This window comes from Cyprinodon tularosa, unplaced genomic scaffold (genome assembly GCF_016077235.1).
Source record: "Cyprinodon tularosa strain WSP-4 unplaced genomic scaffold, ASM1607723v1 ctg973, whole genome shotgun sequence".
NCBI lineage: Eukaryota > Metazoa > Chordata > Actinopteri > Cyprinodontiformes > Cyprinodontidae > Cyprinodon > Cyprinodon tularosa.
The window spans coordinates 30,216-46,280 of record NW_024039755.1 but is presented as its reverse complement, the minus strand read 5'-3'; the positions used below and the strand labels follow the sequence as shown (position 1 = coordinate 46,280).

Sequence of the window (16,065 nt, the reverse complement as noted above, 5' to 3'; positions counted from 1 at the left end):
TACCCGGTAAAAACCCAGTGCTACCCACTGCGCCATTGTGCAGTACCATAAATTGCAAACTAGAAGCTTTTGAAATATAAAGCTATATAAAATATATATGGTACATTAAATGAAAAATACAAATCTGGAAAATGTGGCCTGCATTTTTCTTATATAGTTTACTTTATTTTTATAAAACTAAATATCTATGGCAACTAACTACTGTCAGAAGACATCAGTCAATGTGTGAAAGTAAAGATCTGGGAAAATGAGACCAGAAGTTTTTTTTTTTTTCCAGTCTATAAACAAACAACATGCCAAGAGTGGAGAATAATAAAACGTCCTATCACTCTAAAGACATCAACCACTTGATAAAACCTGACTGTGGCAGCATCATGCTAGAGTGGCCAGTTTTGTTCTATAGGGTAGTGAAAATGATCAGAGTGTGATTGAATGATGGGCAGAAATAAATTCAGAGGAATCCTGGAACCACAAGTGTTACACCTCACCTTAAAGCAGAACAGTGACACCAAGCATACTGCCATTTCTACAGTGAATTGGTGTGAATGAAAGCACACTGAGCAGTCAAAGTTCAGAGCTGAATCCTAATAAAAATTCACAGAAGCTCTGCGTCCATTCTGATGGCAATAGATTTATATTGCAGAGAACAGGGACATATTTCACTCTAAGAAAAGCTGCTACACACAAAGTATTGCAGCTGTAGCCTGATCTAAGTTTTCTAATCCAGACCATAGTCTGTTTTTATAGGTAGATAGCAGTACCGGTAAATAAAAAACTAATTAAAAACATTTTGTGAAATGAAATAATGCATAAAAAAATTATCTATATTGCCTGTCTACTTAAAAATTATACCAAATCTTTTAAAGGTTCATCATGTGGACATCCAGTAAAAGACATTAAAGTTTGTTTGGTATAACTTGACAAAATATAAAAAGTTCAACAGGTAGACCATATACACTTTAGCAAGTAATTAGGATATGAATAATGAACAATTGACCTTGGCCTGTGAATGAACCATTCCCATCTCCACCTCATTGCTATGGTGCCTGCCATTGGCCTTACACAGGCGTATCAGGCATGACTTGATGCGAAGGACCAGGTAGTAGAAGGATTTAGGGCTGGGAACCAGGTTAAATGGGGCAGGTAGAGTTCGACCCTCATCGAAGTAGGACAGCCACAGCTTGGCACGGGCAAACTTCCACTCCACGTCTGAATCCTCCTGCAGGGAAAAACACACAGAAATGCAGGGTGAGTCTAGTGGATGATGACAGGAAAGACCGGAACTAATGAATAGCTATTAATTCCAGAGTACAATACCATAACGGTAGACAGTCACATCTGCTGGTTGACAACCTTTCTACAGACTTTATTTCTTTTTTAGTAAAACTTCTCTTTGAAATGTTTAACAATGTCTGATGTTGCCTGATTGATTTTCATTAGCTCATGACATTTTTTAAGTCAACCCTAATCCTCTTGTAGAAACATCACTGATACAAGATTATCCTTATTGACTTGTTGACAACATCCTGCCCTTGTTTCTATTGATTGGCTTCATACCTCTATCTCCTGGTACGAGCTGTTTATCATGGCAATGAGCATGTTGAGGAGAACCACCACCATGGTGACATTATAGACGCCATAGAGCACGTAGCCGATGTTCTCTATAAACTTATGGTCGTATTTCAGGACCACAGAGATCACTTCAGAGAGCCCGAATATGGACCAGAAAAGAGTCTTGAAGCTCTCCTCCACCCTAAGGGAAAAGAAATAGAGTGACATCATTACAAAACAGAGGCTACAGGTGTAGGAAAACACTGTGTAGTGCTAACAGTTGAGTCACACGCATGAAAGCAGACAATATGTGATCTAATGCTGCTTGATTTGTGAGGCAGGAGTGATGAGTCATGTCCAATTTGAACACATAATCCCATATCTGCACCTACTCCACATTTAACAAACATTGTGCTGCAGAAGCACACATGAGGAAGCCGACACGACATAGCTTCAGCATTCAAGAAATAATTTGCTTAAATGGCTAGGCTAATTAAGTTTTAACCCTTTGTCATTTTCACTCAAAGCAGACACCTGAAGTTTATAGAGACACATTAAAAGTTTGTCTGAAATATATTTAGTGTTAACAGTACAGGTTAGAAGTTTATATACATTATAGGCAAGATTTATTTTGATTTGGGGCTTCTAGTGGTTTATTTTAACTGTTATAACTGGGTGAAATAATCATTTAAAACTAGGGCTGGGTATTTTCGCCAAAGTCCTGAATCAATTCGATTTTGATTTATATAGTTCTAAATCAATTAATTTCTGTGTTTCAAAATACTCATGTATTTTATTTTTTCTTGTCATATTAAAAATAAAATGCAAACTTGTAAATCAGACAGTTTAAACTTGAGATGTGAAAAAAACTGTCTCAAAAGTGCAAACTTATTTGCAAAAAGTGAAAAAGTGAAGCCTCACTCGAGTAAGCAGACGTGAAACAGCAGACATGCATGAGCTGCATTACCTTCACTGCCCAAACCATATTTGCAGCGTTGTCTGTATCAACTACAGGGTTTTTGCTGGTCAGCCCCCATTTGTTAATGTCTTCAGTCAACCTATTGGCTATATTTGCAGCTGTCTGGCTAGAAGTAATCTTGAGTGCATCTTTCCCGCTAATTTGGATGTGAACATCACGCGCTTCACTATAAAATTAATCAATCTCATTCCCTAGACATCAATTTTGCAAAAATGCAAAGGAATCAATCCAAAATCGATTAAATCGATTTTTTCCACCCAGCCCTATTTACAACCATGAAGAATTTTAATAAAAGTATTTGGATGTACATCCAATTATCCCCATTCTAAACATATTTAAAATTATACACACAGGCTTAAGTAACTAAAGTCTCACCAGCGGTGGACTGGCCATTGGGGGCCCTGGGACATGTCCTGGTGGCCTGGCTACTGGCCTTGCCCTCTCAGTGGTTTCAGATTGCATGAGACCAATGGTTGTCTCATGTTATCTTCAAAATAAACAAACAATGCCATTCATGGATTTTTACTCAGCCATCTGGCTTGCTGAGGCCTCAACGCACTGAGTAGTGTAGTAGTGATCAGGGAAAAGTATGTACAACCCTTCTTTAGACAATCAAAAGGAAAGGAGGAGGGGAGAGAGAGAGTATAAAAAGGAAAAAGATCTGGCTTGGAAGAGCTCCAAAATGTTGTCGGGGAGCAGGTAGAACCTAAACTCTAGTGGTAAAAAGTGAAAATTTTGTATAAAATGTTCAGCACTACTAGCTTAATTAGGTTAATGCCACTTAATGGACTTAAGGAGGCCCAGACTGTTTTCATTAAATAAATGCTTTAAGATTTTAGAAAGTTAAATGCAAACTTTAGTATTAGGGTCAAAGAACAAGGTCTGGAGAAAAAAAAACATATCTGTTTAACAATCAAAATCTAGGAATTCAGCCTTTGTGTACAATTAATATTCTCCACTAAAAATATTATATATGATAAAATCATTCCAAAAAGTTAATAAACAATCCACTGGACTTAGTTTCTAAGTCTTTAGACATTTTGCTTCCCATCCAGGGAGCTTTTTAAATTCAAAAAGGCAGAATTAGCATTGAGTTTGAGGCTTTATAGAGTGAACCAAAACAAGGACATGCAAATTACAGTAAACCAGAAGAACGAGTCTGCCCCTTAGGAATGGGGAGTCATTGGGTTCTTTGTTAGCCTGCAATACCTGATACTGATATATGCCTCTGATATATGCCTCTGACTGGGGGGGGGGTTGGGGGTCATTGGGGGGAATTGTTGGTCTGGCTGAACAGGCGAGATGTTCTGGTCCCCTGTAAGGCGATGGGGGTTGCAATGATAGTGGGAAGGAATCAACTCTATTGCTTCATTGTAGCTTTTTGAAAGTTGAAACATGAGTCCACCCCCTCTGTTTAAGATTGTTTTTTCCTGCTTAACATAAATTGGCTCCTTCACACCACTTTTAAACCACCTTTCTCCTTTTTCTTAATTTTTTTATTTTTTGGAATGACTATGACCTGGATTACAGAGAATATTCACCAGCAGATCTTTAAATTCATAAAAAAAAATTTTTTTATTCGACCTAAAATCCCGATAAAATTAAGAACATGTTTGTTATGATATGAACATTGCCAGGGCATATAAATAGCTGGTGCATTTTAATTGATAGGAAAATCTGTGTTGCTTTTGGATTTCTTTTTTACAAAGGTGTGAAGAAAGCTGTGTCAGTATGGCGAGTAGGACTGGAGCTGCAAGGGCTCCTGCTGTTAGGAGGGAGGTGGATAGCAGCAGTAAGACAGAGCAGGAACCTTCAGGTAGAATTTTAAAGCACCAGACACGTATCTGAATGTGATATTTTTCACAATAGTCCTAAGTAAGGTATGTAGGGAATAAGAGGAAACATCACAGGAAATTCGGCAAACTTTGCAACAAAATGTTTCATCAAATTAGGTAGAAAAACAGATTTGAATGAAAAAAAAAAAGAAATGTCATATGTTGCACAAATTTTGTAAAAAATTGCATGCATTTTCCACAGGCAGGGAAGAGTGTAAAACCCTCAAACAGAACCAGTAGCCAGTACTATTCATACAGGAACATCGTGTCAAATGTGAATCTAAACTGTTTAGGGAATAGCTGGTGAAGATTCCCAGTCATCAAGGTCATAGTCAAATGACAAAAAAAAAATCCCCTGAACTTTGTTTTCAAGTTTGAAGATGTTTCACTTCCCATTCAGGAAGCTTTTTCAATTCAAAAGCTTTTAATGTTTTGAAAAGCTTCCTGGATGGGAAGCAAAATGTCTTTAAACTCGGAAACGAAGTTCAGTGGATTAGGATTATTGTTTTTGAACTTTTTAAGGAATGATTAGGGAATAAATAAAGATAGTTAACTTTAAATATTTTCAAAGCTTTGACCTCAATTACAATAAAAAGAGAACAACAGATCATAAACCCTAAAAATGAGATAGGTAATGAGCACCATACACATAAAAAATTACTCGTAAAAATTACCTTTTTTGTTGACTGCCAAACAAACATTTTTAAGGTCCACAGCTAAATGTCCAGCTGTGTTTGTTTGTGTTTGTTCCTAAGCCTTTGGGTTAAAAAGAGAGCAACCAAGAACAAGGTAAATCAGGAGAAGGCTGCATGATCTGTGAGCACAAGTATTCAGGTACATCTGTGGAGTTAAATATTCCATGAGAGGCAAACATGAGGCTTGAGATGACAGAGAGGAGCCACAGTGGGAAGAATGAGCGGACTGATTGAAATGCTGGAGGGCTTGGAACTAAAACAACACTGTGAAGAGAGAAGATGTGTAGGTTGTGGAACTATGAGCTTCTTCAAAAAAAAAAAACTTCACAAAAAAAGTCAAAGTGTTGGCATAGAGGAAAACCCATCATCTCACAAGCATGAAAAGAGGTTATCAGAGAAAAACATACAGTCACCAACTTTCCCCACCTTTTACTTTCACACGGTAGGAAAAGTACTCCGAGTTCCTCATTTTTCGGAGTGAGACAAAAAAAAATTGTATTATTTGATGCTACATGAATGTCTCTTTATTTTATCTCCCTTAGACTCATCTGCAGGAATATTTACTCTGTACGTTAACCTACATAGTATCCTGGAGTAAACAAAGTAATCTAAAAAGAAAAAGTGGGCAAAATTAAAAAACTGTTGATCAGAAATGAATATCTCCAATATTTTCCGGTCTCTTAACATAGGCGTGCAGTTTTTATCCTTTGGTGAAAAAAGCACAATCAAAAGCTGTGTTTAGAAGTTTCTGAGATAATGACTATTCTTCAGGACTCCAAACAACCTGTGGAATTAAAAGAGAAATTTTTGTTTTCATTTACACCTCTTTGCACAGAGGTTTCTATCGAGCAATAATAAAGTTTGGTTGGATGCTAAGAAGGTTTCTAGAAGGATATGTTCTTTGTGGCACACCACTCCCCTCAAATTGCCAGTTTTTCACAGACTGCTGCTGTTGCTCATGGAGACCGACTATAACCATGATTATGGCTATTTCCATGAGATGCCATCAATGTAATTGAGGCCATGGCTGTGCTTTAGTTGTAATGACTACTCTGTCATGTCAGGGGCACATTATATTGTAATGATTGCAACACAGATGACATGCAGAGGTTATATGTATGCCTGCAAGTTGACATCAAGGGAGCTTTAAAGACTAACTGCAGTGAAGAAACACAAAAAGTACAACAAAAACTAATTATCAACACTAAAGCTGGGGGAGATATTATGGTGCCTTGAATTTTTTTTTATACCCCATATTGCCAAGTTACATCCACAAAAGTTAAGCTTTTTATTTCTATTTTATGTAATTTTCCAACATAGGTAACATGTAACTGGGAAGTTGGGAAAAATGGCATGTGGTTTTTAAACATGTTTACACAAAAATAATTTGTTTTTCAGCCCATTTTAATGACATAGCCTGAACAAAGTCTAAGGCAAACTTCAATGCAATTTTACACATACATAAATAAGCAGTATCATCAAGTCTAAATACACATCAGCTATTGGAGTTTGAAAGACGCTTCATTTTTAAAACATATAAATATAAAAAATATAACTGCGGATGTCTGGGGGACAGTGATCCGCCTAGGTTATGAATGCTGGTGTACCATAAAGAATAAATTATGAACAGTTTAGTTTGTGCCTTCAAGTCGTTGCCCATAGGAAGACGTTACTTGGATATAACCTAACTGAATATCTTCAGAACGGCTTCAAATGACACAAAACTCATATGGGTGAGTAGAACATGATGTAATAACGTAAAATCAAGGGCCAAATGTAAAAAAAAAACGGTGTTCCCCTTTAACATTTTGGAACCCATCATCTGCAAATTCAAGGAATATCTGTAAACTCCTAGAATATCAAGACATGGTGCTCAACCTAAACAGATAGAATGTACAAAAAGAACATTGCTGAAGCAGCAAATAGGTTCATGATAACTCTGGAAGACCTGCAGAGCTCAACTCAGGTGGTATGTTCTGCCAACTAGACAAAAAATTGACACAATTTCACCCTTAATGGAGGTGTGGGAAAAACAGCAAATAAGCAAAATTCCACAATTCCCAGATCTTTATTTGTCAAAAGAAAAAGTATACATAATTTTTTTGCCCACAGTACAGTCCCGCATAATTTTACGTTTACATACATATATACACACTGTATGCAGAATTATTAGGCAAATGAATATTTTGACCACATCATCCTTTTCATACATGTTGTCCAACTCAAACCCGCATAGGCTTGAAAGCCGACTACCAATTAAATAAATCAGGTGGTGTACATCTCTGTAATGAGAAGGGGTGTGGCCTATTGACATCAACACCCTATATAAGGTGTACTTAATTACTAGGCAACTTCCTTCCCTTTGGCAAAATGGGTCAGAAAAGAGATTTGACAGATTCTGAAAAGTCAAAAACTGTCAGATGTCTTTCAGAGGGGTGCAGCAGTTTGGAAATTGACTAGCTTGCCTAGCTAGTAACGCAATTTCGTTCTGTATGCACCCTGTGCATACAAAATGACAAATAAAGAAGTCTAAGTCTAAGTCTAAGCTTTTGAAGCGGGATCATCACACAATCAAGCAGTTCATGGCAAATGGCCAACAGGGGCGCATGAAGCGTGTTGAGAAAATAAGACGCAAAATAACTCCCCATGAATTTAGAAGGATCACGTGTGAAGCTGGCAGGAATTCATTAGCCACCAGTTGTGCCATATTTCAGAGCTGCAACATGTCTGGAGTGCCGAGAAGCACAAGGTGCTCAATACTCAGGGACCTGGCCAAGCTAAGGAAAGCCAAAAAAAAGGCCACCTTTGAACAAGACACACAAGACAAAATGTCAAGATTGGGCCAAGAAATATCTGAAGACTGATTTCTCCAAGGTGTTTTGGTCTGATGAAGTCCGTCACATGCATCAAAATACAGCACAGCGTGGCTGGCCAGAAAAAGTCTAAAAGGAGCAAAAATAATGACATGGTCCCTTTGTTCACCTGATCTGAACCCCATTAAGAACCTGTGGTCCTTCATGAAATGTGAGATCTACATGGAGGGAAAGTGGTACACCTCTCTGAACAGTGTCTGGGAGGCTGTGGTAGCTGCTGTATGCAATGTGGATCGCAAACAGTTTAAGACACTAACAGAATCTATGGATGGAAGGCTTTTGATGATTATGATGAAGAAAGGTGGCTATATGGTCACCGATTAGTTTGTTTTTTGTTTTTGAATGTTGCAAATGTTTATTTCTGAATTTTGAGTTGTTATAGTGGTTTACCTGGTGAAAATAAACAAGTGGGGTGGGTATATATTTGTTTTTTATTACATGGCCTAATAATCCTGCAAAGTAATATTTACCTGCACACACATACATCCTCATAAAATGGTCAAATCTAAAAAATAAAAACACTTCAACTTCCAAAAATATGAAACTTTGATATTAAGTAGTTGTTTGGGTTGATTGAGAACACCTTTGTGGCCCAATAATAAAAAAATAATCCTCAAAAATACAACTTGCCTAATAATTATGCACACAGTGTATATATTTATATAAAATCAGTCATTATGTATGTAATTGTAAAGTGATAGAATGTAAAAATTGGATTGAATACTTCTAAAAGGTATATCTGTTGTGGTAAATACCTGTGAAAAAGAGGGCAATCAAAGACTGCATTGTCACTGCCTGTTAAAGCCCAAAGAAATGTGGAAATGTTAAAATTTTGCAACAATAAGTGGGATTGCAAGTAGAAAGTCTAATGGTTCAATGAATCTATTAGCTAAGAATTAACTGGTGATAATAAATGCAGGCTTATAGCTGGTAAATGGTGTCTGACAGCGAGGAAGCAGGCTTTTAGCAGAATGGATGATAACTGCCAGGCTGAAACAGTCCAGACTGTGCCCAAAATAAAAAGCCCATGACAATCCAGAGAGGGCAGGCCAAGCAAAAGACAGGAAGTGCACACTGACACTGGAGCAAAGATCCAGGGAGGGCATGGGTAGCACAGGAACAGAGGAAGGCTGGCAGTGCACACTGACGAGGAGGTGGTGAAGGAAGGCCTTCCCAAACCTGTGGCTACTCCTTCTCCTTACCTATACACTACACTCACTGTGAAGCACCCTCGCTATTAAACTGACTCCCCTGGCTGGCACTGGAAAGTATAACTGCACCCTCCACTTCTGACATGGCCTTCCCTTTCACTACTGGAACATGAAGTTGTCACCATGGTAGCAGTACAAGCTCTGGCAGCGGCTGCAAACAATGCTTAAAAGCATCTAGAAGACCAAAATGGTAAACTTACTTAGACCTAGATAAACTTTATTGTCATTTTGTATGCACAGAGTGTATATAAAACAATTTAATTTTGTACAGCTGTAATGACAAGTATAGCTCTCATGAGAAATAAATAAACGCACCCATGGTAGCATTTATTTATTAAGAAAGGTTGTCAATGCAGCTACCATTGAGGACACCGTGGTCTGGACATTGTTTTTTTTTTTTTTTTTTTTTTTTTGCTGTGAGCTTCAGCGCACATTCCACGCACATCACGCAAAATCCTCAAGGTAAAATTAAAATATACATAAAGCTTGGTATTGGTATGAGAAAAATAAAATTCCATCTATATATTTGGTCAAGAAAGAGATGGACCTCTCTCTCCGGTCTCTTTCGTTCCCCCCTCTCGAACCTGCCATTGGTCTCCATTATGCCTCAAACCTTTTTGGACAAGGCATCAATAGACGGGTATCGGATAAAGAAGAAGTAAGACTCAAAACTCAAATAAAACCAAAAACAACTAGAATAACACAAAAATGGAAATAAGACCAATGAAAACTCAAAAAGAAAACTAAAACAGAACCAAAACCATGTCAGCTGGTAATTGCATATTTTTTCTAATTTCCTGTAAGAGATTTGTTGTCTTTTTATCTTGCATACCCACCAATGCGCATTTCTTGTGATGCATATCTGATTTAATCTGAGTACAATTTTTTGAATAACTGCAAAACTTTAATTTTCTTTGATGTGGTTTGGCCTATGATTTTCAGTGTAATCTAACCTTTTTCATTTTTTATTACTTTTCAGCTTTCTAGTCTTGTGAGAGCATTTATTAATCTGTGTTGGTGCTTAGACTAGTCCTAAAGCTGACACGCTTGAATTTCCCTACTGAGGGCTTCAATTTTATTTGAAAGTTGTTACTATTTTCTGTACAATCAAGTAGCTTATTATCTGATGTACAGTTTGATAGCTTATTATCTGATGTACAGTTTGATATCTGCAAACAAATATCTCTCACATACCGCTGTGTGGTTTTAAAGTAGCTTACTCACAGTGACTGGAGAGGAAGGCTGTTTTCATCAGTACAGTCTCTTTAGAGGTATTAAAATAATGAAATCCATCAGCCTTTGGTGCAATCAGAGGAGCCAAGGAAAGTGATTTTTAAGGGCACTCTTGAAGACCAGTGACTGTCTTTTAAAACACCAAAAAGGTGAATTTTCCTCCCTTGATTGTGTTTGATCCCATTTATCTTTGAAAACTAGACTTTTTAAAAATGTGTCTCAAGGCTCCACTTCCCAACCCGTCGTGTTCTAGCATCATTTAGGTCCTGTTTCCAAAATGTAATAATAAAAGGGAATAATAACAGAAAACATTGCTTCTGCAAACGTTAAAGTGCTATAAAAGCAGGCACTCGCAGAACCAAAGAATTAAAATTCCACACCCGCCAAAAGGCACGTCTATCAATAGTAGGTGCTTATCCGCTAGGGGGGAATTTTAGCTTGATACAGTGAAATTGCAAATATTTGAAATTCACACATCGACAGAGTTGTTGAAAGGGTGTTTTTAATTCAACTCAACCAATACTTTAAGTACAATTCAGCCCAAATTCAACAGTACTTTACTAATAAAATGTATACATTGATGTCTTACAGTCTACATGCCCCAGTCAAAATTTTGATAATTTGCTGCACATGTGTTGAATCCCTGCTCTGTGTCTAAAACAGTTTGATGGTGCCCTCTTCAGGTTTAAATGACTGGACTCCAACTATTAGTACCGGTTTGCCTCTTCTAATAAATTCAGTGGCAATTAACAACATATCATCTCAAGGTCCTTTACTAAGACCATTCAGTCAAACCTTACAAACAGTATGGTTAAAAGTTTTCTTTCATTGGAAAGTCTTCCAGAAAATTGATGTAAGCAGCTCTACCCTGCGCAGATGCTATTTATCATCATGTTCCTCCTCGGCAGGGTAGTTTGTGCAGATACCATCAATCAATTTCTCAACCAAACATTTGTTAACTACTATAAATAACTTTTATGCCTTTTGAACCAATGACACAAGGTTAATGTGAGATCATTACACAAGACTGTTGAAGCACACTCTTAATGATTTTAAAACTCCCGAAAAACTATAAATTAAATAAATGGCTGTTCTTTGACCCATGGGAGGATCTAGCCTGCCATATAAAACCACTGCAATGTTGGACCGTGGTTTTATTGTGGCAGTATAAGGCTGAAAATTTAGAGGCCATCTTAACAGAAAATGGCAAGTAAGAGGATCTATGGCCATCTTTGCCTGTTTAATGTTTCTCCACTATGAACACGTGTTTATATACAGATAAAACACTTAAAAAGCTAACAAGTTTGTCCCTTTTTGGATGCTGCATCCAAGATTGTGATGCAACATTGCAACTGTACTGCCACCTAAATATTTATAAAGAACTCCTTCTAAGCAATGGGAACATGTTTATATTTTGAAAGGTTATTAGACTTAACAAAATATGTATTTATGAAGTCAATACTTGTTTTTCGCTAATGAAAATAGTTAATTTGCTAATAATAAATTAAAATCAAAGCAACAACAGTGTGATCCAGGCTTTTCTAATAATTTGATGTAAATTGGATGTCACTAGACTTGAAAGCTCTACACTCACCGGCCACTTTATTAGGTACACCTGTCCAACTGCTCGTTAACACTTAATTTCTAAGCAGCCAATCACATGGCGGCAACTCAGTGCATTTAGGCATGTTGACATGGTCAAGACGATCTCCTGCAGTTCAAACCGAGCATCAGTATGGGGAAGAAAGGTGATTTGAGTGACTTTGAACGTGGCATGATTGTTGGTGCCACAAGGGCTGGTCTGAGTATTTCAGAAACTGCTGATCTACTGGGATTTTCACGCACAACCATCTCTAGGGTTTACAGAGAATGGTCCGAAAAAGAAAAAACATCCAGTGAGCGGCAGTTCTGTGGGCGGAAATGCATTGTCGATGCCAGAGGTCAGAGGAGAATGGCCAGACTGGTTCGAGCTGATAGAAGGGCAACAGTGACTCAAATAACCACCCGTTACAACCAAGGTGGGCAGAAGAGCATCTCTGAACGCACAGTACGTCGAACTTTGAGGCAGATGGGCTACAGCAGCAGAAGACCACACCGGGTGCCACTCCTTTCAGCTAAGAACAGGAAACTGAGGCTACAATTTGCACAAGCTTATCGAAATTGGACAATAGAAGATTGGAAAAACGTTGCCTGGTCTGATGAGTCTCGATTTCTGCTGCAACATTCGGATGGTAGGGTCAGAATTTGGCGTCTACAACATGAAAGCATGGATCCATCCTGCCTTGTATCAACGGTTCAGGCTGGTGGTGGTGGTATCATGGTGTGGGGAATATTTTCTTGGCACTCTTTGGGCCCCTTGGTACCAATTGAGCATCGTTGCAACGCCACAGTCTACCTGAGTATTGTTGCTGACCATGTCCATCCCTTTATGACCACAATGTACCCAACTTCTGATAGCTACTTTCAGCAGGATAATGCGCTCAGACTGGTTTCTTGAACATGACAATGAGTTCACTGTACTCAAATGGCCTCCACAGTCACCAGATCTCAATCCAATAGAGCATCTTTGGGATGTGGTGGAACGGGAGATTCTCTTCATGGATGTGCAGCTGACAAATCTGCGGCAACTGTGTGATGCCATCATGTCAATATGGACCAAACTCCCTGAGGAATGCTTCCAGCACCTTGTTGAATCTATGCCACGAAAAATTGAGGCAGTTCTGAAGGCAAAAGGGGGTCCAACCCGTTACTAGCATGGGGTACCTAATAAAGTGGCCGGTGAGTGTACGTTCCTGTTATCACAAGTTTCCTGGTAGACTGTAAACAAATGCCTACTTTTCCAATCAGGAGTCAGATGATGTATGGCAAAGTGCCATGATTCCAGCTCAAAGTTAAGATAAAGTTAAGACACAGCAGCTGATCTTTACTGAGAAGCAACCTTTTGAAACTAAGGTCTAAGTTGTGAAAATCAAATTTTCGGGGCTTGAGAGGTTCCTGACTTTGATCATCTTTCAGAAGAGGTGTGATAGTGGTGTGACATCCAGATGGGAAGAGCTGGCTTTTCTTTTAAGGCAAGCGTTTTTCTTTGCGGTAGGAAGAAAACAACTACATTTCATAATACATGAATAGCCATGTACGAGGGGCGTTCAATAAGTAATGCCCCTGACCCACTTCCAGATGTTTGATCGAGCTGAAATTTTGCATGTGGCATTATTTAAATCTCTATAGATTAAGTAGCAAATTACAGCTCTGAACTATTTGTGGTTTCTGATTTACAGCTGTTTGAACTGAGTAAAGTCTGAAATGGAGCCTGTTGAGTATCGAGCAGTGATCCGGTTTTTCTATTGGAAAGGACTCACACCACCGGAGACTTTTGATGAAATGAAAGTAACTTATGGTGATGATGCCTGTTATATGACCTTGCAAAATGTTTTACAAGGTGGGACATTATTATGGGACATTATTATGGGACATTATCACTATAAGTTACTTTCATTTGATCAAAAGTCAGCCATTGTGTGCGTCCTTTCAAATCCAAAAACTCAGACCTGGCTCAGTTTTAACACCACAATTAGTTCAGAGCTGTACTGTAATTCGCTATTTAATCTATAGAGATTTAAAATACTTCACATGCAAAATTTCAGCTTGATCAAACATCTGGAAGTGGGTCAGGGGCATTACTTATTGAATGCCCCTCGTAATGGTTAAGTCATTTTTTGGCTAAACATTTGCTGACCTTGAAATGCATAAATTGCATGATATAACATGTGGGTCATTGTAGATATATATATTATGAGGTCAGTGGCTGAGAGGAGAGATACACGGTAACAGGCAATCACCGGACAGACATTTGGCTATGGTAATCTCCATGTGTTTTCTGAAAGGAAATATACAGCCGGAGGTGATTAAATTGGGTTACAACTGCCATACCTCTGAGCCAGGGATGGTTTTTGATATGTGCCATATTGACAGTTGTCCACGGAGCTGTTCCCAACAGGGGCACACAGGCATCCTGTCATATATGGTACACATTTAAGCATCTGTTGCAGATTTACCACATTTCCTATTGTTATTATGGCTGTGCAGTCAAACTTTAGATGGTATCCCTATATTCAAAGAAAGCATTACCTGCTTGCTACTGAAAATAGAAAAATCAGGCATCGGTCTTTCAGTCACACAATGCGGAGGAGGGGTATGGCCCAAGTAATGCTGTATATAGTTTTTTCTTTAACTAGATTACCTCTGGGTTCGTTTTATTTATGGTCGAATAAAGAGTTTATAAAGGTTACATCTTCACAAACCGGGACTCAACCTGTGGATGTTTGTATCATAGAAGCAGCCGTAAAAACAGGAAGCAGTAGAGGGTATCACTGACTCATTTAGAGTTAAAATAAGCCAACAATCAGTGTTGTTTTTTGTCAATGATGACAAAATGATGTCGTTGATGGTCCTTTTTTTTTAATGATGATAACAAAAACTGACAAGATAAACATGTATCTTTGATAAGGAAAACATGACGAGTAATAGGTGTGAGTTTTCATCAACAAGACGAGAAAAAAAAAATATATTAGTGGGTGGTCAGTCAGTCATCTAAAATGCGTCACTGTGCTGTAATCTGTTAGACAAGCTAAGCAGAATCAGCCATGGAGCTTCGTCCTGTTTGGTCACGCAGCCCACCGGGCGTGCAGAGGTACACGTTCTGCATGACCACAGATGGATCATGGCAGCAGCGGTAAGGGACAAAATAACCCAGAATCATCCGGTACTGCGCCCTCAACTCTGATAAACTCTGATCTTCCAGCTGTGCTTGTGCATAAATGCATGGCAAGTCTGCGTTTCTCGCTCCACACCAATGGTTTGCTCTCGGCAGTTTGACTATTCCTGCTGTCGCTACTCTCTTTGTCTAACTATCAAGATTTTATTTCTTCCAGCTCCCAAGAGTTTATACTAAACATTCTTTAATTTCTACCAAAAGGAATCCCTAAATTATATCCAAAGCAAATATTTAATTGCATACTGTTACACAGATCTTTGAATATTTCTCTGTCATTGTTCTCATTTCTACCTATTTAAATATGATGTAAATGTTTCCTTGTATTGTCATGAAAACATTTTCTGTTTCCTTTGAATGTGTCAACACTTTAGTTAGCATATTCATTACATTTAGGTCTGGATTGTCATGGCATTACAGGGCAATTATGTAGGTTATCTCTGTATTTTTTATTTTTATTAATTTTTTTTTTTACACTCAAACATTTTATTGATCTGTGTGTAAAGTATAATTCATAGTAGATCAGGAAGTGTTTGCTTTGGGATGGAATACTTATATATCTAAAACCATTCCTTTATTGTACATTTTGTTATTGTCCGTCTTCTATATTAACCAGTGTTGAACTAGATCTGCTATTTTCACAACTTTTGTGACATTTTTGTATAAAGTAGAGCATTGATTCATAAAATAATATAAATAAAAGTTTTCTGCCAAACAGCAATGATGAACTGTACTGCATTATTTTATCTCCAGCAATTATAGTATCTAGGCAAGCGCTGTCAGTCTGGCAAATCTGGTTGTTATTCGAAGTTGTAAAGGTTAACGGTTTTATGAATTGCGATATAAAACTGACTAAAACCTTTTTAAGTTTTAGCCGACTAAAACCGACTAAACACATATCGTAAAGACTAAAATGC

General features: G+C 38.0%; 1 protein-coding gene across 1 annotated transcript in view; it reads right to left on the bottom strand.

Moving 5' to 3' along the window:
• The window catches only part of LOC119776987 (short transient receptor potential channel 7-like), a gene marked incomplete at its 5' end in the record, with an annotated part of 48,878 nt that overhangs the window by 8,717 nt on the left and 24,096 nt on the right, over positions 1–16,065 (bottom strand). Inside the window, 2 exons of the mRNA XM_038275710.1 lie at positions 998–1,219; positions 1,558–1,753. Of these exons, the coding sequence (XP_038131638.1) occupies positions 998–1,219; positions 1,558–1,753 (418 nt within the window). The remainder of the gene's footprint in view (positions 1–997; positions 1,220–1,557; positions 1,754–16,065) is intronic.